Genomic DNA, 23,270 nt, shown 5'->3' with positions numbered 1-23,270 from the left:
AAATATACTATTTTTAATATAAATAAAAAGAAATTGGCAGAACGATGGTTCAGAATGTTTAGGTTTCATAACAGTGTGTTTTTCCGGGAGTGGGTTGTTAGCCCACTGCCCAACCTTCCTCCTTTACCCGGGCTTAGGACCGGCAATGGTGACTCCTGAGCTACTCAATCCACCCATTAGTCACCACAGGCGGCCTACGCCGATGATATTAATATTATGAGTAGAACATCAACAGGAGCACAGGAAGCATACGCAGAGTTAAAAACACAAACGAAAAGGCTAGGTCTGGAAATTAACACAGAAAAAACAAAAATAATGGTACAGACGAGAAGAAATATAATCCCACAAAACATTATGCATGAAGATGACATTGAAACGGTTGGAAAGTTTACATACCTGGGAGTAGAAATATATGCCGATGGAGCAGAGGATGGAGAAATACGAAAAAGGATAACGCAGGCAAACAAAGCTTATTTTGCCCTCTCCCATATATTTCGGTCTAAAAGTGTCCACCGAAATACAAAGATGAGAATCTATAAAACTTTAATTCGGCCAATAGCATGTTATGGCAGCGAAGCATGGGTCCTGAAAGAAACATCCAAAAACAAACTCGACACATTCGAAAGAAAAGTACTGAGGAGAATACTAGGACCTGTGAGGGAAAACGGAATCTTCAGAATTCGATATAACAACGAGCTCTATCAACTGTATAAGGAAACACCCCTGTCAGACTTCATTAGAATACAAAGATTGCAATGGGCCGGACATGTGATACGAATGGGAGAGGATAGGCTACCAAAACGAGCACTGAACGCCAGAATGCAGGGAAATAGACCAGTTGGAAAGCCAAGAAAGCGCTGGGAAGACACAGTAAGCAGCGACGCACAAGCACTTTTAGGAGTCCGTGTGTGGAGAAGAGCAGCCACAGACAGACAAGGGTGGAGGCAAAAAATAAAGGAGGCCAAGGCTCATTTTGGGCTGTAGTGCCGTAGAAGAAGAAGATGGTTCAGAAACCAGAAAAAGGATTTAATATTTCACTTTGTTAGTTTTAAATATTTGTTTGCTTTGAGTGGATGTACTCTTAAAAGTTCCGAAAGTATCGGGTATAACATACCGGCTATTGATAGTTAAGTAACAAGTCGTTACAGATATTAAAAAGTAACGAAAATTTATATACAGTTTCATATATCGCCGACTGATTATGGCTGTGAATCTGATCGTTGATAGTTTTAGGAGATTAGGAGAATAAGTAAGTTTTTTTGTTTTTTTTTAATACTAATTAAATATTCGACTAAATAAATTACACTATTTGATCACTTAAGTATTGTTACACTTCATTTAAATCACTTAATTCAAAAACCAACTTGTTTACAATACTAAACTCAATGATAGTAATTATATACTTCAAAATCTGAATTACAACTATTAACTCTATATTTATATCATAACTTCATATTTAAATCTAAGGTTTATATTTGTCATAACAGTACATATTTTAAAAATGGGGAGAATTTACTATTGTACAATTCAGCACATTGGACCATTTGAATCGATACCTTAAAGCGAATTTAAAACAGTCGTATATTCGTGGAATGGAGTATATATATATATATATATATATATATATATATATATATATATATATATATATATATATATATATATTGTTATGATATGTGAATTCGATGCAAGAAAACTACAAGTTGCTCTTATTTACCGGCTAGCTTTATGAAGATAAAAATAATTTTTTTAAGTTGATTAATTTGTAATATTGTTAAATTTAGAAATGCTTTTAATAAAAATTATTGAACGCCTGAAAATAAAAAAAATTTGACAAACATTTATTCTACTCACCTTGTATTCTCTAAATCTGTATTTTGAATTTAAATTTTTTTTACTTATTTGTCTTAGAACATGCAGACTCTTAACTCAAGTGAGTTCTGTGACCTGTACTGCTTGATAAAGCTATATAAAATTATATAAAGCAAAAATCACCACACAAGAAGTTTTATTTTTAATGTACTGTGCAATTATTCACAAGTGATCAATTAAATATTACACAACGATATCTTGTATAATATATAAAAAAAATTATTTAAGATTCTTCCAATAAATAAGCCAATACTTAACCGTTTAATAATAATATGAATGGATTTAGATTTATGACGTAATACAATATTGAAGTAAGTATATGAAATTAGTGTTTTGTGAAGTTGCAACAAGAAATACTTGATCTAAGATCTAATACGCGTTTGCCTGTCAAAGTATTTATAACCTCACTTACTATCTTTTTAGAGCGAAAACAAAGGTTTATAATCCTTCAATTTTTTTTAGTTTAACTGTTTTGTTTAATGATTTTAGTAAGCAAAAGAAACGGTGAATTATATTTGGTTAATATTACAAAAGCGATAATAAAATTTTTGTGAACTTGACTTCAAATTATTTTGTTTTTTAACACAAAGATGATTTAGGATGATATAGGCTGTTTAAAAAAAAAGGTAAGATTATTTCTAAAGAAATTTCAAAACTTGCGTTTAACTTTATTAAAGTTCACTTTCGTCTTTCAGATAATCCCTTCTCTAAAAATTTTATGGAAATCTTCAATAACAAAGATTGCATCTTTCAGTGACGTCTTCTAATGGATTAGGGCCGCAAAACTATCAGAATTATCTCTCCAATGGTTGAGAAATATTTATAAGTACCCAAAATGAATTTTAAATGATCTTCAGTCAAAAATAAACACCAAACGGTCTCTTTATTCAGCGAGAATTCAAATGAGTGGAAAAACTCACCTTTCTGGTAGCTGTGGACCTCTTTATGATGACTGCTAACAATTCCCTTATCGGAAAATATACTGTTAATCTGCAGGCTTTGCTAAAATTTAATCAGAAACGATGGTTTCTTATCGGCAAGGTAATTTGAATATACTTTGTTATAATTCAGGACTTTTTTAAGGTTTTTTAAAATACTTTTGAAAAATTGTGACTGCTGAAAAAAATCAAAAATTTTCTGGCCCTTCGTAACTATTGATTTTTTATCTTTTATTTTTCATTGCTTACCAGATCTCCAAGCATTTTGACAATGTTTTTTAAGATCTGACAGGATTTTTGTATATTTTTGACATTTATGATTAAAATAAAAATATTTTAAATTTTCATAAATTGTTAAATCTTGAGAATTATATTGACTTTTGAAATGAATTGAAACAAATACTAGAGAATTTAAGCATTCTTTTGACATATAATTTCTACAACAAATGATAATTTAAATATTAAAATTTTTACTAACAAATTTGACATACACCAATTTTAACATGAATTAGTTGCTTTTATTTTGCTTTTATTTAATTTTAAAGCTATCTGAAAGCATTTTTGATATTGAATCACTGAGAATTGTCTTCAGATTACCTGTCCATTAAAGATTATATCATTCTGAACTCTTATTTATGAGATATATCCTATTTCACCTCCTAACACGTTTTATTTTCCGAGCTCTATCCATGTTAACTGTATGTTTACTAACAAATTGAAACTTCTTACTTTGTGAATAAATGACTTAAATATTTTATCTGTTATAGGACTGTTGAAGATTCTATTGACTTGTATATATTAGAATTTGGATTATAATAAAAATTGTAATTAATTAATAAATACAAATTTATGGTTTTTATTTCCACTCGATCCGAAGTGGTTTGATATTTGCTTTTTGTATCTTTATGTTGTGGCTATATTGGCTTATTCTGTAAGTATCTCTTACATAAATAATATAATATATATATAACGAACAATAACTTAAGTTTAAATCATAATCAATTTCATGATCAACAATTGTTTTTGGTTTAATTTTTTTTTTTTTTATATTTTTTTTTTTATTGAAAAGTGTTTATCAACCAACTATAACTCAGTGGCTATAATAACTCACATATTAAAAGAATCTTATTTCTATTATGCTGAATTTGTTTATAATAAACCAACTGGTTTTAATTATAATAATAATAAAATTATTTTGAAAACATTAATTAAATCTGGTGATACAATATAGTCCTTATTGGTTTGTTACATGTCTGTGAATTCTGCTTATTTTTGCTTTTAGTTTCTTTCTTATTGTTGAATCTAGTTTCAACTATTAAATTAACAACAATAATACAATTGTTTGAGTTAAATATATATGTGGTATATTCAATATTGTCATTTTGTTTTATGTTCATACTATTCATAAAAAAAACTGTTTAGGAGCTTTAATTTCATAACAATTCTCCAAAAATTAATATTTCATATTTGACAATTTTTTTGGCAAATATCAAATATTCATTTTTCTTTGACTGGTTTTTTTTGCAAGTTGTGTGATTGTTTCTCTGAACGTCGACACAAGTGTATGTTTCAGTGATTTTATGAATGTGTGATGGTTAAAAACAATTAAATTTTTGATTCAGTTGCATATATATGGTATACAATTATGCTGCAGATAGTTTGAATGCTCTCTTTGAAAAAAAATAATAATTAGTTTTGTTCTTTTAATTTTGCATGTGTAAGCTTAGGTTGCTTTAGTTTGTTTTATTAATGCATGTTTTATTTTGAATATATACAAAAAAAATATAGAGTTTAAGTTTTATTTAAGCACGTGTGAGCTGCATTTTGTGGTTAGAGTGTAAGCTAGTTTGAATGTGACTTTATTATCATTCGGTTATTTTTAATAAGTTTTCGTTGAAGGTTGAGTTTATATTCTACTTTTGAATCCATTTTATAGTTGTTTTTCTTCCTTGGTTTCTTAGAGTTCTGCCATCTTCGTTTCAAATTTTTCCTCTCCAATCCTTCTTCTGTAATTCCATTCCAAGTTTTATTATTATACTGCATAATTATATCATTATAATCTTTCATAATTCATCATAATTCATATTATATTATATATCATATTCATAATCATAATATCCGCAATAATTCATATTTCATCATTTTTCATAAATAGCAGCATTATTATTATTATTATTCCATCTTCTGTATCCCATTCATGTCCTTTACTTAAAAAAAATTGTTTCATTTTATAAATATAACTTAAAATTAATAATGTCTTCTTATTTCTTCACTTATTGTTCATATTTGTAAATGTCTTTTATGTTAAAAACTCCTCTAAGATACCCACTCTCAGGATATTTCAATAAATAACTATTTTCTCCATCTTCTGTTTCAACTTCATAAGGTCCCTCCAATGGTGGTAAAAGTTTGTTACAAATGTTATCTCTATAATTGCTTACCCTATGTGCTCTAATTAATACTAGTTCTCCTTTTTGAAATTTTTGGTATGTTCTCATCTTCCTTTTGTTTTGTCTTTTCAAATATTTCTCTCCATTCTTGATGATTCTTAGTTTTACATCTTGACAAATTTGGTCATATTCAGGTTCTATTTCTATAATCCAAGGTCTTTCTGGTCTTATCCTTTTCATTAGAAATAGTGGTATCTCATTAGTCACAGTGTTTGGTAACTGATTTATGTATTGTTCTATCCTTAATAAATGTTGATCCCATACAGTGTGTTTGTTTTCTATTGATATTCTTAAAAATTTTATCACTTCTTGAATATATCTTTCCGAAGGATTTGATTGAGGATGTCTGATGCTTGTAAAACTTAATTTGGTTCCATTTATTGTCATAAAATTTTTGAATCGGTCGTTTTGGAAATATGTGGCATTATCCAGTATGCATTGTTTAGGTTTTCCTATTTCTTCAAAATAATTGTTTAAATTATTTATGATAGTGTTGACTTTTGTATTTTTACTGGAATAAAGTTTGATGAATTTTGAAAATAAATCTACGATTACCATGATATGTTTATGTCCATTTCCTTCCGTTTGTATCAAGTCACTCAAAAAATCTATAGCTATTATATCTAAGGGCTCTTGTGCTATTATATTTTTGGGAGTATTCCAATTTGAAAAATTCTTCGATTTTTGTCTTTGACAAGTATGACATTTTCTAGTCAAGTTTTTGATTATGCTTGTATCCTTCTTGGTGATATAGTTTTCTCGAAACATTAACCATATTTTCTTACTACCCGCGTGTCCATTCTTTTCATGTAAATCCTTCAGTATTTCTTCGGCTAAATTTTTGCTGATGTAATATAACTCTTGCTCTCCAATTCTTTTAATGTAAATTTGATCTTTCAATATACATCTTTCCTTTTCTTTCTGTGTTAAATTTTGCTGATCTTCTCTAATGGCTTGTTTTGAGTACATTCCCTCCTGTTCTTTTAATATATTTAATCCGATTTGAATTTTTCTCTCTTCTCTTGTTCCTTCCTCTTCGTTCCTTGTCAAGGCATCTGCAATGACATTATCTCTTCCTTTTATATGTCTAATTTCGAAGTTATATTCTTGAAGTAGTAAAGTCCCACGATGTATTCTATTATTAAGCAATTTGTTATTCATGATATTTATTAACGATAAATGGTCAGTTTCAATATAAAATTTTGATCCTAATAAATAATACCGAAATTTTGTTACACAAAATAGTATGCTAGCAAATTCCAATTCGGTGACACTATACCTCTTCTCGTAATTTCTGGTTACACGTGACACAAATGAAATAGGAACTTCTTCATTGTCCTGGACTTGTAACAACACTCCTGCAAATTTGTGCATGGAAGCATCTGTCTGTAGAATGAATGGCAAATCGTACCTGGGGTGATAAATTCTTAGATTAGTCCGAAATATGTCCTTTAAATTTTGAAAGGCCTGGTTTTGTTCTTCTTTCCATTTCCATTTTTGATCCTTCTTCAATAGTTGAATTAATGGTAATTCTTTCTCACTCAAGTCTGGAATTAATCGTTTAAAGTAGTTGATTAGGCCTATAAATCCTCGTAAATTTTTCAAATTTTTCGGTGCTGGATAGTTCATTATTTTCTCAATTCTTTCTTCGTCCATAGAAATACCACTTCTGTCTAATTTATATCCTAAATACGTGACCTCTTGTTGATAAAACTGGCATTTGTTTAAGTTAATTTTTAATCCTGCTTCATTCAATGCATTCAACAAAATATTTATGTGTGTTAAATGTTCGTGTGATGTGTGAGAATAAATGAGAATATCGTCAATGTAGTGTATAATAAAGTCTTCGTATTGATCCAAAATTTGATGTAAAGCACGTACAAGAGCTGAACATGCACTTTGCAAACCGTATGGAACTACTTTAAATCTATATATTACCCCATCTATCGAAAAGGCTGTAAAATCCCTACTATCTTTATGCAATGGTATCAACCAAAAGCTATGCTTCAGGTCAATTTTTGTAAAATAATTTGATTTAGTTATTTTTCCAAAGATTGCATCTACACTTTGTGGTGCTTCATATTGTGGTGTTGAATATTTGTTAATGTTCCTGGCATCGAGGCATAATCTTAACTCACCATTGCTCTTCTTCACTACCACTATAGGGTTTATGTACTTTGAATTGCTGTTTTCAATTATTCCGTTTTGTAACATCTTCTCTATCTCCTTTGAAACTTCTTTCCGGTATTTATAAGGAATTGGATATGTCTTCGATTTAAAATTTTCTATTCCTTTTACCTCAATTTTATGCATGTACTTTTCAGCCACTCGGTTTTCGGATTTTATCAAACCATCATATTTTTGCAACAATCTTCCTACATCTTCTTTCCATTCTTCTGCACATACTAAATTTTCTTCCAATTCCATTTTACTTTCTTCTGGTTCATTATTTATAAAATTGTAGTTTGTATGATTTTGAATATTGTTAATTTCCTTTATCTTTAATTCCTCTTGTTTTGATTCCTCGTCTTCTGTATTTCCAAATTTCAGTACTTCTTCTTGAATTTGTAAAGTTTTGTTTACATAATCGATGACCATTCCATTTCTGTCCATTTCGTCTGTCCCAATCAAAATATCATGTCTCATGTTTTCTACTATTATGAATTGCATACTATATTCGGTTGTATCAAATAATACTTTTCCCACTATTCCCTTCTTTGCTTCATATAGTTTTTTGTTGTTTGCACCCACTAGATTAACCTTTGGAATTGAATAACAATATTTTTGAAAATTTAATTCATTAATAACTTTATTGTCAATTAGTGAAACTTCAGAACCCGTGTCTATTAAAATTTTAACTTGTTTTTGAAAGAATTTACCCTGAATTAAAATTAACCCTTGCAAATTTTGATTTTTCTTTTCTTCCCCAAATGTTATGAACTCCCTTGGATGCTCATAGTGACATACGGCCGCATTTAGCAGGTGCTTTATTGAAAATTTGGTGATTGTGAATCTGTTGTGTATTGTGTGTCAAAGGGTTGTGATGGTGATGATGTGTTGAGTGTTTCAATTGGTGACTCTTGTTGACTGACGTCGGTGTATGATTGATGGTGACTTAGAAAATTCACTTGTCTTTTTTGGTTATTTCTATTTATATCTTCTAGACTTCTAGTGTTATGGTTTCGATTGTTTGTGTAGTTTTGATTTGACTGTTGTTGTGAATTGTTTGTCTGATTCTGTTGAATGGCACTGTTTGAAAATGCATGATTCATATTGCCATTGGAGTTAAAGTTTCTGTTGTTATTATTGTAATTATTTCTGTTAAAATTTCCGTTGTTTTGATTATTGTAATTACCGTTTTGATACCGTCCATTATTTCCATAGTTATTGTTGTTAGTTTGATTGTTACGATTATAGTTTTGGCGATTAAAGTTCTGATTATTTTGGTTGCGGTAGTTATTATTATTATTCCTAAAGTTCGAGTTATTATAGTTGTTGTTACCATTATTTTGTCTATAGTTATTGTTAAAATTACGATGATTATTGAAATTATTGCCGTTCTGATTATTGTTTCTGCTGTAGTTATTGCTCCCATTGAAGTTGTTATTATTATTATTATTTGCTTGGTCATTGTTTTGATACATGGGGTTTCGTTGCTCATGCATCATCAAAAATTGGCACAGTTTGTCTATTTCTTTAAAGTTGTATAACATCATGATATCTTCCAATGTCCGATCAAAGTGTTGCACGATACAACCCACAATGTATTCTTCGTTAAAACCACAGTCTAAGTATTGAGCTGTGCTGTACATTTGCATGGCGTACCGGTGGTATGACATGCTACGATTTGGGTTGTATTTGCCACTTAACAGCTCGTTTTTGATTGAACGCTGTTGTGCTTGACCCCAGAAATATTCACTGAATTTGGTCGCAAAGTCTTCCAGATCCACCAACTCATTTTCTTTGTTCGAAAACCATAGTAACGCCTCATCCGTCATCTGGTTTCTGATGAATTCTTTAAAGTCTTCGAAATTTCTGTAAGATGCATATCTGTGCCTAAGGAATTTCATGAAAGGTACTGGATGCTGCTGTTTTATTCTTCCACTAAAATAGATTTTACAATCTCTTTCGACCGTTTGTACAACCGGCCTTGCATCCAATTCCTTCTGTGTCACTTCTTTAAGAGACTCTTGTACTCTCCCAATTTCTTTCTCCATTATCTCTTTGGTCTTATTCATATTTTCATCTATTTCATCTTCTTTTTTCTTCCACTGTTCATTAATGTCTCGTCGAAATATCTCTTCCTTCTGCTCAATATGATGCTCCAGCTGTACTGCCAACACTCCCATTTGTTCGTCAATATCTTCGAACTTTTTTTGGTTATTTTGTTGTTCTAGCTTCAAATTTTGTTCCATTAATTCAATCTTTTTATTTTGAATTTCATTATTCTTTTCCAGCTGTGCCGATAACACTTCCATTTGTTCTTTGCACTGCTCTTCCATCTTGGCCATTTCTAGGGTTAACTCTTCTTTTACTTCTTCTATCTTCTTTCCCAACTTATCCTCAACCTGTTGTGCCATCTGTTGTATTTTGTCATCAAAATTTTGTGTTATTTCCCGTTTTATTTCTTTTTTTGTATCTTCAAGTTCTTTTGTCATATGTTGTTTATTTTCTTCTGCTTTCTGGTTTATATTTTGCTCAGTTTTTTTTATTTCCTGTAACAAAATTGCCATCATCTTGTGAAAGTCCAATTCATCCTTCTTTACGGGCTGAGCTTGGTCTCCACTTGCCATTTGCCTTTCCATTTGTGCTTCTTCTGGCTGTCTTTTCTCCTCCATTGTCTCCTGTACTTCTTCAGTCTCTTTAATTTGTTCTTCGGTTCTGTCTGTCACTTCCTGTTCTTCTTCTACGTTCTTATGTGATCTAGTCTTTCTTTTGTCCATGTTTATTTTTATTTAATTTCAATTCACTCAATAAACTTATTATCTACACAAATTATACTCTTAACACCCTGTATATTATGTTATTAAATGTTTAAGGTACACCACTGGTTAATACTTTGTTATAATGCACTACCTGTCACCGTCCAAATACACAGCCCCACGTTGGGCGCCAAATTGTTATGATATGTGAATTCGATGCAAGAAAACTACAAGTTGCTCTTATTTACCGGCTAGCTTTATGAAGATAAAAATAATTTTTTTAAGTTGATTAATTTGTAATATTGTTAAATTTAGAAATGCTTTTAATAAAAATTATTGAACGCCTGAAAATAAAAAAAATTTGACAAACATTTATTCTACTCACCTTGTATTCTCTAAATCTGTATTTTGAATTTAAATTTTTTTTACTTATTTGTCTTAGAACATGCAGACTCTTAACTCAAGTGAGTTCTGTGACCTGTACTGCTTGATAAAGCTATATAAAATTATATAAAGCAAAAATCACCACACAAGAAGTTTTATTTTTAATGTACTGTGCAATTATTCACAAGTGATCAATTAAATATTACACAACGATATCTTGTATAATATATAAAAAAAATTATTTAAGATTCTTCCAATAAATAAGCCAATACTTAACCGTTTAATAATAATATGAATGGATTTAGATTTATGACGTAATACAATATTGAAGTAAGTATATGAAATTAGTGTTTTGTGAAGTTGCAACAAGAAATACTTGATCTAAGATCTAATACGCGTTTGCCTGTCAAAGTATTTATAACCTCACTTACTATCTTTTTAGAGCGAAAACAAAGGTTTATAATCCTTCAATTTTTTTTAGTTTAACTGTTTTGTTTAATGATTTTAGTAAGCAAAAGAAACGGTGAATTATATTTGGTTAATATTACAAAAGCGATAATAAAATTTTTGTGAACTTGACTTCAAATTATTTTGTTTTTTAACACAAAGATGATTTAGGATGATATAGGCTGTTTAAAAAAAAGGTAAGATTATTTCTAAAGAAATTTCAAAACTTGCGTTTAACTTTATTAAAGTTCACTTTCGTCTTTCAGATAATCCCTTCTCTAAAAATTTTATGGAAATCTTCAATAACAAAGATTGCATCTTTCAGTGACGTCTTCTAATGGATTAGGGCCGCAAAACTATCAGAATTATCTCTCCAATGGTTGAGAAATATTTATAAGTACCCAAAATGAATTTTAAATGATCTTCAGTCAAAAATAAACACCAAACGGTCTCTTTATTCAGCGAGAATTCAAATGAGTGGAAAAACTCACCTTTCTGGTAGCTGTGGACCTCTTTATGATGACTGCTAACAATTCCCTTATCGGAAAATATACTGTTAATCTGCAGGCTTTGCTAAAATTTAATCAGAAACGATGGTTTCTTATCGGCAAGGTAATTTGAATATACTTTGTTATAATTCAGGACTTTTTTAAGGTTTTTTAAAATACTTTTGAAAAATTGTGACTGCTGAAAAAAATCAAAAATTTTCTGGCCCTTCGTAACTATTGATTTTTTTATCTTTTATTTTTCATTGCTTACCAGATCTCCAAGCATTTTGACAATGTTTTTTAAGATCTGACAGGATTTTTGTATATTTTTGACATTTATGATTAAAATAAAAATATTTTAAATTTTCATAAATTGTTAAATCTTGAGAATTATATTGACTTTTGAAATGAATTGAAACAAATACTAGAGAATTTAAGCATTCTTTTGACATATAATTTCTACAACAAATGATAATTTAAATATTAAAATTTTTACTAACAAATTTGACATACACCAATTTTAACATGAATTAGTTGCTTTTATTTTGCTTTTATTTAATTTTAAAGCTATCTGAAAGCATTTTTGATATTGAATCACTGAGAATTGTCTTCAGATTACCTGTCCATTAAAGATTATATCATTCTGAACTCTTATTTATGAGATATATCCTATTTCACCTCCTAACACGTTTTATTTTCCGAGCTCTATCCATGTTAACTGTATGTTTACTAACAAATTGAAACTTCTTACTTTGTGAATAAATGACTTAAATATTTTATCTGTTTTAGGACTGTTGAAGATTCTATTGACTTGTATATATTAGAATTTGGATTATAATAAAAATTGTAATTAATTAATAAATACAAATTTATGGTTTTTATTTCCACTCGATCCGAAGTGGTTTGATATTTGCTTTTTGTATCTTTATGTTGTGGCTATATTGGCTTATTCTGTAAGTATCTCTTACATAAATAATATAATATATATATAACGAACAATAACTTAAGTTTAAATCATAATCAATTTCATGATCAACAATTGTTTTTGGTTTAATTTTTTTTTTTTTTATATATTTTTTTTTTTTATTGAAAAGTGTTTATCAACCAACTATAACTCAGTGGCTATAATAACTCACATATTAAAAGAATCTTATTTCTATTATGCTGAATTTGTTTATAATAAACCAACTGGTTTTAATTATAATAATAATAAAATTATTTTGAAAACATTAATTAAATCTGGTGATACAATATAGTCCTTATTGGTTTGTTACATGTCTGTGAATTCTGCTTATTTTTGCTTTTAGTTTCTTTCTTATTGTTGAATCTAGTTTCAACTATTAAATTAACAACAATAATACAATTGTTTGAGTTAAATATATATGTGGTATATTCAATATTGTCATTTTGTTTTATGTTCATACTATTCATAAAAAAAACTGTTTAGGAGCTTTAATTTCATAACAATATATATATATATATATATATATATATATATATATATATATATATATATATATATATATATATATATATGTAGATAGTGGATGGCATTAGGACTTGTCTATTTGCCACAGAATACTTGTGTATTTTTTTTATTATTATTAATAATAAGGATAGGATAGGGATAAAAACATGGCCACTCGTTTCTTGTCTAAGGACCCATCAAGACATGTTTATTAAGACAAACTAGACTAGGTCACGGGCAGGAGGTATTAACAAATGGGGTAAAACAGAGGTTTGGATTCTAATTACATAATATTTGTAAATATATATATATATATATATATATATATATATATATATATATATATATATATATATATATATATATATATATATATATATATATATATATATATATATATATATATACACACATATATACACACATATATACACACATATATACATATACACATATTTGACCATATATGAGCTAAATATCTATTTTTGCTTCTAAAACAAACTTGATTAAAAGGTTGTATATTTCTTTCTCTTGTTGTGCTAATAAAGTAGGAATATTAGGTGGTAGACTTACAAACTTTTTCAGTTCTTGGTACAGCATATCTGTATGTGCAGTATATTTTTGACACTCTAAGAAAACGTGATTTATATCGGCTAAAGGTTTTTCTGGACAGTGAGGACAACACGGAGAATCTAAGATACCAATTCTAAACAAATGTGCTGGAAAGCGACCATGATTAAGTTTTAAACGTGATATAATTGATGACATCTATTATAATCCCACGAATTGATGTAAGGAATGTTCGTCGGTAAAACCGGTTAAAGTTTAAAATAGAGGTTCTCTGATGTAGTTGAAAATTTACTGTACTGAGTTTCCCATCTAACCCTAACATCAGCCTTATATAAATTAATAAGATCTGATGGGTTGCACATGTTTACTTTCAATTCTGAGTCAAGTGCTTTTTTAGCTGCGAGATCAACTGCTTCATTCCCAGTTATCCCTGAATGACCTCTAACCCAGACTAATGTAACTCATACACCATACTGAATAGGTAAAAGTTTTAGACATATTATCTGAAGTAGAATAAAAATGAAAATTTTTTTGATTGTCTACATCGACATTAGAGACCGAAGGCGGGGCCAGCTAATTCAGAACATCCTCAATTAAATCTTCGTGCAATTGAGGTTTCTTTTGTTTATGATATTTGTTTCTTATAGCTTTTACACAATTCCAAATGTTTGAAAGGGATGTAGATCTATTGAGTTGATTAAGAAAGGTTATCCAACTATTTTTTTGTTTTAACTTGAAAATGAGTTTAGCCTTTGCTGCAATATTTTGGTAATTCAGATAATTTGTAATATTTCCTTGTCTTCTGAATAATTTAAGTGCGTGGGAGCGACTTTCAGCTATATCAGAACATTCTTCCTCCCACCAATAGGGCCATGGGACAGAAGGAATGAAAGGTTTTTTAACGGGCATGGATGCAGATGCTGCTGAAGATATAACTTCAAATAATTTTTTTGTTATTCGACAGTTATCTGAATCATTTAGAGATAAATTTGTACTGATTTAATTTTCAATAAATGCTTGAAAGGCTGACCAATCGGCACGACCGTCATTCCACTTGGTTGCCGGATTGATTTCGAAAGATATGGGAGCAATTTGAAGCTGAATCTGAATAGGGTAGTGATCAGAACCTAAAGTGTCTTGATATACGGACCAATTTACCAAATCTGCCCAGAAAGGGGAGATAAGAGTTAAATCAACTGCAGAGTGATTACAATTGGGATTACCTCTAGTGGGCGATCCATAATTTAAAGTAATTAGTTCCAAAACTTACAGAGGGTTATAGACCACCTTAAGGATGCTTGTCGAGAGTTTGGAATGAAGATCAACGAAAAAAAAAAAAACAAAAGCAATGGTGATCCAAAGAAAACAGAATATCCCCTTACCTATAAAAATAAATGGGAATATTTTAGAACAGGTAAACCAATACAAATACCTTGGCTGTTGGATTAATTGCAAGCTGGACCCAGAACAAGAAATTAAAGCGAGAATTGCTCAAGCTAGGGATAGTTTCTTTAAGATGCGCGTTCTATTCTGCGATACACATATAAATATTAAATTGAGATTAAAACTTGTAAAATGTTTTATCTGGTCTGTTCTTCTCTACGGAGTCGAAACATGGACTTTAAAAATAAAGAGCCTGAATAGAATCGAGGCATTTGAAATGTGGGTGTACCGTAGAATTTTAAAAATTCCTTGGACAGCACGAAAAACAAATGAAGAAGTACTAGCTAGACTCAATTTAGAAAAAGAACTATTGAGAACAGTCAAAAGAAGAAAAACCAGTTATTTAGGGCATTTGTTGCGCAACGAGAAATACTACATCCCTCAGTTGATAATAAAAGGCAAAATAGAAGGAAAGCGAGGAATTGGAAGAAAAAAATTGTCCTGGTTACGTAATATCAGAAACTGGACAGGACTTGGATTTGAGGAACTCTTAAGAACAGCTGAAGATAGACAAACGTTTGCCACCATAACCGCTAACCTCCATTGATGGAGACGGCACTTGAAGAAGAAGAAGTTCCAAAAATTCTAATGCTTCTGTTAAATCCTTTCCCCTGCGATCTTCCGGAATAGTACACCTGTAATGGTGTACATTAAAATCGCCGCAAAAAATTGTACGAGAGATATCAAACTGTACCGATAAATTTATCCAATCTTTTTTTGTGGCTGCTATGTCTGAAGGTTTGTATACTGAAACGAAAGAAATATTTATATCTGCAATAAATACTGCACATACTTCAATAACCCTTGAAAAATTTTGAATTATTTTACTTTCTTGATAGTTAATTGTTTGTAAGATAAATATACCAACTCCGCCATATCCGTCATCACGACATCTTTTAATGAAATAATATCCCTTTATATTAAAATTACTATTGGACCTAAGCCAAGTTTCGGAAAGTATGATAATATCAACATGGTTTTTATTAAGGTAATTTAACAAATTATTTTTATTAGATGTTATTGATTTACTATCATCATCATTTTGGCTTTACAACCCTGTGTGGGTCCTAGCCTCCCCAAGAATTTTTCTCCAGTCGTCCCTATCCATCGCCTTCCTCCGCCAAGCACGTATTTCCATATTTCTCATATCTTGATCTATGTTATCTAGGAATCTTGTTCTGGGTCTTCCTCTTCTTCTTTGACCAATAGGTCTATCAAGGAGCGTTTTTCTAGCTGGGTCGGTTTGCTCCATCCGCATTACATGGCCTACCCACCTCAGACGTCCTATCTTTATGCGTTTTTTTTTTATTTTTGATTTACTTTTGATTTACTATTCCACTGCAAAATTACTAATTGGTTTTTAATTGTATGTTTATTAGCCATTTTTAAAGTTTAATCAGTAAAATAGTTTTTCACTTGAATCTGATTCACTATATGTTTCCATAGCATCATTTGGATCACTTGGAACAAAGGCACTTTCTACAAAGTCCCTGATATTAGATTCCATGAGAGTATTTGGTGCTAATTGAAAATTTTTTTAAAATTTATTTATGAAGGAGGTAATTAACATTATAGTTTTCTCTTTATAGTCCATAAATTCTTCTCTGTAGGGGTTAGGTATAATAGGTTTAGGTTTTTGACTAGGTTTAAAAGATTTTTTTACAGGCATCGTATCTGGTGTAGGAGAGGTTGGGTGAGTTCGCTTAGTTGTTTTAATAGTATTCACTTTAAAAGTAATATTAGATGATGGACTGTCGCCAGAAGTATTCGGTAAAGTTGGAAAATTGTTATCGTTTGATTTGATAGCCATTAATAAATATTCTTCAGAAAAGAAAGTATCTACCATCCTGACAACCCCTTTTTTGTGAGTGTAGAATGTAGGTATAAATGCTATTAGCTCATTTTTTAATATAACTTCGTGGTTAACTAAACTATTGGCTATTTCTAAGGTATTAAAAATAACCTTTACCCTATTAACTCCTACCGGTTTAATGTCTATTACATCTTTTTTTAAAATTTCATCTTTAAGGATAAAGTGCCCTATTTTAATTGGAAAAAGTCTCCCTAAATTTTTATTTTTATGTTCCACAAACACATAAAATCGACCATTATCTCCTGGTCTATAACTGTTATTCTTATCTATTTGTTGAAGATACCTGCTATTTTCACTATTACTTTTATTAAACGCGTTTTTTTCACTTTTTCACAAATATATATATATATATATATATATATATATATATATATATATATATAAATATATATATATATATATATATATATATATATATATATATATATATAAATATATATATATATATATATATATATATATATATATATATATATTTAACGTGATTATTTCGACCAAAAAACAATGTATAAGTATGTTGGAAATATCGGGTATGTGGTCTATATTAAATAAAAATCTTTGTTTTTTCTAAAGCTTAATATTTCGCCATTTATTTAATAGCTTCATCGGGAGTAAAGAAATTAAAAGATTACACACATAAACAAAATTAAACACTAAAATACCATTATTGCTGATGTATATATACATCCAATAAAATGCATGAGGTGCCAACCCTTAATAAAAAATTAACTCTAACTGACTAAAAGCTGAAACCAACTGACCATTTGTGACCAAAACGTGACCATTTAGATGGTATAATTATTTTTACGAAATTCGGTCAATGGGGTACCAAAATCGCAGAGCTGTTAAAATCGGCTACTATAAATACGTAAGGTTGTAAACTATTCAATGGCCGTATACCCGTATACACTAGTGTTATGCTTGAATTAGATCAGAATGATTGGGAGATTAGAAGGTTGCTGATGATACTTAGGTGTTGGCTGTAGGTGAAAATCTTGAAAACCCAACAAGAAAACTGCAAACCTCTGTAATCCAACTTAACAATTGGACTAAATCTAATCGGATTAAATTAAACGAAATAAAGTAAGTGGACATTTTACCAACAAGAAAAATCAATACAGTGCTGTTAGTGTAAATAATACTGAGATACCATGTGTCTATACTGAAAAGTATTTGGGTATTAAATTATATGCTAGGCTACGCTGAAGGGCTCACATTAAATAAAGAGAAGAACTAAACATCAAGTATAAAAAAATGTATTGGCTATTTAGAAGATACTTCACCAATACACAACAAAATGCTTTTGTATAAACTATGGGGTTATGCCAGTAAGAGTAATTTAGATATCATCCATCAATTCCAAAATAAAATTATTATCAACGCTCCTTGATACTACAGGAACAGTGACGTCAATGTAAGCTTAGAAATGAATATTGTTAAGAAGCCCGCTAAAAAATTTTCCAAGAATACAAACATCGATTTTATTAACATGTCAATATTGAGGCCATCCAGATTCTTGATCAAGAGGATCTGGTTAGAAGACTGAACGAAACATCACCAGACATAAGATAAAAATAAAGAACCCGTATAGAATAACTATATGGAATGTAACAACTTTGTATGAAGCCGGTAAGCGGAGAAATCTACTCTCTGAAATGGAGAAAGTAAACAGTACTATCATAGGGGTGAGCCAAACAAGATGTATAAATACAGGGAATTTCATAGCAAACGGATAGGACGTTTATTTTTTTAAAAATAAACACTAACCTGTAAATATAAATATAATCCAAGTTTATGTTCCCACTGCTGATGTAGATGAGCAGAAAATTAAGGAACGAAAGAGCAATAGTTAAGGGAGACTTAAACGCTAAAGTTGGTCAGAAGATAACGCAAAACATCACCGGAAACTTTGGCTTGGGAGAGAGAAATCAAAGAGATAAACGTCTAATCGAATTTTGTCAAGAAAATGACTTTGTCATTACAAATACCTGGTTTTAACTTCCAGAAAGGCGTCTGTACAAGTGTAAATCCCCTCAAGATGGACAACAAGGTAGAATAGTACGGAATCAAATATATTACATCTTAATAAACCACCGATTTTAAAACAATATTGAAGATGTAAAAACTTACTCCGGCGCTAGTATAAATTCAAATCATTCAATTCAATTTACTCTGCTGCAAAATACAATAAATTACAGACATTAACAAAGCCAACTAAACCTAGTAAGAAATATCTCGACTTCCTTAGAAACCTACAAACGCGTGCACACATATCACAGCAGATAAATAAAAAATACACAAAATAACCAATATACCAAACGAAAACAGAAGCATCAACGAATGTTGGTACGACATAAAAAAATAAAATATTAGAGGAAGTAAGAGAGTTTTTGAAAACATCTATAATATTGGGAAAAATGAGTGGATGACACAGGAAATCCTAGACTCGATGGAAATTCGACTGAAACATAAATAGAAATGAAACAAACTCATAAAAAGAAAAATTAAGCAAGTCCAATAATATTGGTTCGAGAATTTATGTACAGAAATAAAAGACCTCCAAAAAAACACGACATTTTCAACCTCCACACGAATCTAAAATATACCTACGGAATTAAGAATCTGAAAAAGGCTCACGTTCTTAAAAATGCAGACGGAAAACTTTGTGATTACTAACAACAGTGCAAAGAATGGTATATCAGTGATCTTTTTCACGATGCTTCTCGAGAAAATCATACACTTACACATACATACTACCTGGGACATCTAGTTAGACAAGGTCCCCTTAGACTGAAATTAGAAATCAGAAAAGTAACACAGCAAGTCAAAAATAATAAAGCATGTGAACCAGATCAAATAGCTGGTGAGCTTTTGGACTAAAAAAACATTACCTACTTAACCACTTTCTTTAACAAAATTTATAACGAAGGAATAATACCAGATGATTGGTTGGAGTCACTGTTTATAACATTACCAAAGAAAAGCATGCCAACCAAAAGCCGCGATTTTAGACTTATGAGTTTGATGAGCCACACACTTAAGATATTTTTACGAATCATACAAAACCGAGTATTCCTTATGTGCGAAAGTAGAATGGGTAATAGGCAATTTGGATTTAGAAATGGTCTAGGAACTAGAGAGGCACTATTTTATTAGCGCGTTCTCTTACAAAAAAAGCCGTGAGTTCCGAAATAACGTTTATGTTGGTTTTATTGACTTCAAGAAGGCATTCGACGGAGTACAACGCGATACCCTTTTCCATTGCCTCCGGGCAGCAGAACTTGATGACCACGATATAAGACTACTAAAATAGTTATATTATAATCAAGTAGCCTGTATCCAAATTGGAGATAGTCGTACTAAAAAACTACCCATCAAACGTGGAGTACGACAGGGTTGTGTTTAGTCACCCAGTCTTTTTATTCTATGCTCTGAAGAAATCTTTATTCAGGCTTTGGATGACAGATATGAAAGAGTAAGATTAGGCGAAGAAGTAATCAACAACATCAGACACGCTGACGACACAGCCGTTCTTGCAGAAAATTTACAAGATCTCCAGACATTAGTAAAACGAATCAGTGGAGCAAGTTATCGGATTTGCCTTAAAATTAACATTTCAAAGACAAAATGGATGGCAGTCTAAAAGATTAATATAGATCAAGGTCTGCTTTTGATTAATGGAGAGAAGAGAGAACGCGCAAACCATTTTAAATACCTTGGCAGGTAGTTAAATGTAAATTGTGACTCTGATGAAGAGATAATAACCAGGATCGCAATATCACGTAAGGCTTTTATGACCTGCAAACCAGTTTTATGTAACAGAAACCTGTTGATACATATTCGCAAGAATGTCCTAAAATGTTATGGGTAGTCTATCCTATTATATACTTGTGAAACATGTACATTAAAAACCGCGATGCTTAACAAATTAGAAGCATTTGAATTGTGATCTACGGATCCTAAAAATATCATGGGATTCACACACTTCCAATGTTCTTAAAATGATAAATTTAGACCGCCTGCTCACAAACATAAAGAGGAGAAAAACTAAATAATTCGGTCATATAATTAGGGGACCCAAATACCAACTGATTCGTCTCATAATCCAAGAAAAAGTGGAGGGGAAGATACGGATTGGTCGAAAGAAACTTTTATCGCTGCGTAATATTAGACAATGGTTGGTACCACAGTAGAAGAATTATTTCGCGCAGCAGCCGATAGAGAAAGTTTTCAGAAAATTGTAAACATAATGACGGCCAACGTCTGAATACGGACACGGCACCTAAAGAAGAAGAAGGTTAGAAGACTCAAGAAGAATCTTATCGAATTCGCTAGTCTAGTAACGAAAAGTGAAAAGCGGAGTATACTCGTAGTGCAAGTGATGGTACACGTTGATAGTTTTGTAATAAATTAATAGAAAATAAAGAATACTAGAATACGCTCAGTCCTAACATATGGTTTAGAGAACTTTACTCTATGAAAATATGTTAGGATGTTTCGAAAAAAAAGTACTAAGGCGAATCTATGGAGCAGTGCATGACAATGGAGTGTGGAGAAGACGATACAACTTCGAACTTTATAGAATATACCAGGAACCAGATATCATAAAACATATTAAGATAGGACGTCTGAGGTAGATAGGGCATGTAATGCCGATGGAACAAAATCACCCAGATAGAAAATTGCTCCTTGATAGACCCATTGGCCAAAAAAGAAGAGGAAGACCCAAAACAAGGTTCCTTGATAACATCGATGAAGAGATGAGAAATATGGGAATAGGGACGACTGGAGAGAAATTTTTGAGGAGGCTAGGATACACGCAAGGTTGTAAAGCCAGAATGATGAGGATGACAGAATACTAGTGAGTGTGTTCTTAGTCTTAAATCATTAGCAATCATGTAGATGAGAAAAAAATTGCTCATGAAGAATATTGATTGATAATATTGTTCATAAATTGGTTAATTGTTGTTTATTAAACACACTTGATTTAAACATATAGAAGAATGAAACTTGAAAAATAACAAAACTCAACCACATAAAACCTAGCCGTGGGAACTACGCGAGAAACAAAGAGAAGGACCATAAAGGATATTACGAAATCACAATGTACGATACACCTACATTGCGATTTCTTGCGAACAATAAACTTGACCAATAAAGGATCAAAAATAATGACGCCTAGAAATATAAAAAAAATTGGATTTCGTCTTTTTCATTTATTTATTCATACCTGTTATTGTTATCATCTTGATTTCTGTTATTTCTCGAAGAACCACATAGATCAACAACTTTCGTAACTTCTGATTTTAAAATATCATCGTCATCATTATTACTGTTATAGTTATTATTACTCGAATTATTGTTGCCAGATCTATTATTGTTGCTTCTGAGGACATCTTTCAATTTGATATTATCAGCAAAAGCATACCTTCCAGTAAGAATAATAATTAATAAAATGAAATATTTAAAAAATGGCTTGTATTGTTCACCCATATTCATAAAGCAGATACTGTTAGCTGTGATTATAGAATTGATTCACTTATATTAACATAGATAGAAAAATTGCAATAATTAAAATGTCAAAAGTTGACATGCTAACGAGGAAGGTCATCTGTATACAATGTAAAAGAGCAATCTTTGATCAATGAATTACATGCAATGATTAAAATGTTGAAATCCACGAATTATTCTACTGCGATTAAAACTGATGAAAGAAAAAACAAATATGGCGTTTTTGAAATTTTGACCAATAGCTACTGTTTTGCAAAATACTACTGCTTTATGCTTATGTTTATGTTGAAGTGTTTGTTGATAAAAAATACTAAATAAATAAATAGAGAACGAAATATGGTATAGGACGTTAATTTTTATTTGAGTTTTAGAATTTTTTTATAGTACGTTGTTTTAAACTAAAAGAAATAATGGCAAAAAGAGCCTGAACAGAATTTTTGATCAGGAGTGAAATAAGGCAATTATTAACAACAATTGAAGTAGTAGCTCCAGTAACCAATAGTGACTGCCAATTTGTGTCTCTGACATACTACCATTATGTACTATTGAATTATTCTCTTAAAGTCTTTTCGCCTATGAAGATATGACTGAGTTCTTCCCTTTGTATGTTTATTCGACCACCTGGGATTTTAATTTGCTTACGACTGGGTCTCTGCACTATTTCAGGGGGAATATTTCGGGAGAGCTTCTGGAAGCTCTTTCAATAATACGCTTCGTTCTGGACCCATCACATATGATGGATATATGAATCGTGGTGTTATTACTAACTATAAATTCTTCTTCTTCCTCTTCTTCTTTTTATGTAGATATAACTCTGTCTATTTTTCAATGTGCCTCCAGTAAGATGTCGTTCCATTGTTTAGGTGGTCTTCCTACTGATCGTCTTTCTATTGGGGAATCGTCT

The 23,270-nt window shown here is 30.6% G+C and overlaps 1 protein-coding gene across 2 annotated transcripts in view; it reads right to left on the bottom strand.

The window, feature by feature from the left end:
• Positions 1-22,363, bottom strand: part of LOC140435624 (uncharacterized) — a 59,650-nt gene extending 37,287 nt beyond the window's left edge. For both annotated transcript variants that reach the window (XM_072524362.1, XM_072524363.1), the window contains exon 1: positions 22,086-22,363. In XM_072524362.1, coding sequence (XP_072380463.1) covers positions 22,086-22,354 — 269 coding nt within the window. In that variant the 5' untranslated portion in view covers positions 22,355-22,363. The remainder of the gene's footprint in view (positions 1-22,085) is intronic.
• Between the last annotated feature and the right edge of the window lie 907 nt (positions 22,364-23,270).

This window comes from Diabrotica undecimpunctata, chromosome 3, assembly GCF_040954645.1.
Source record: "Diabrotica undecimpunctata isolate CICGRU chromosome 3, icDiaUnde3, whole genome shotgun sequence".
Taxonomy (NCBI): Eukaryota; Metazoa; Arthropoda; class Insecta; order Coleoptera; family Chrysomelidae; genus Diabrotica; species Diabrotica undecimpunctata.
This window is presented reverse-complemented; position numbering and strand designations above follow the sequence as displayed.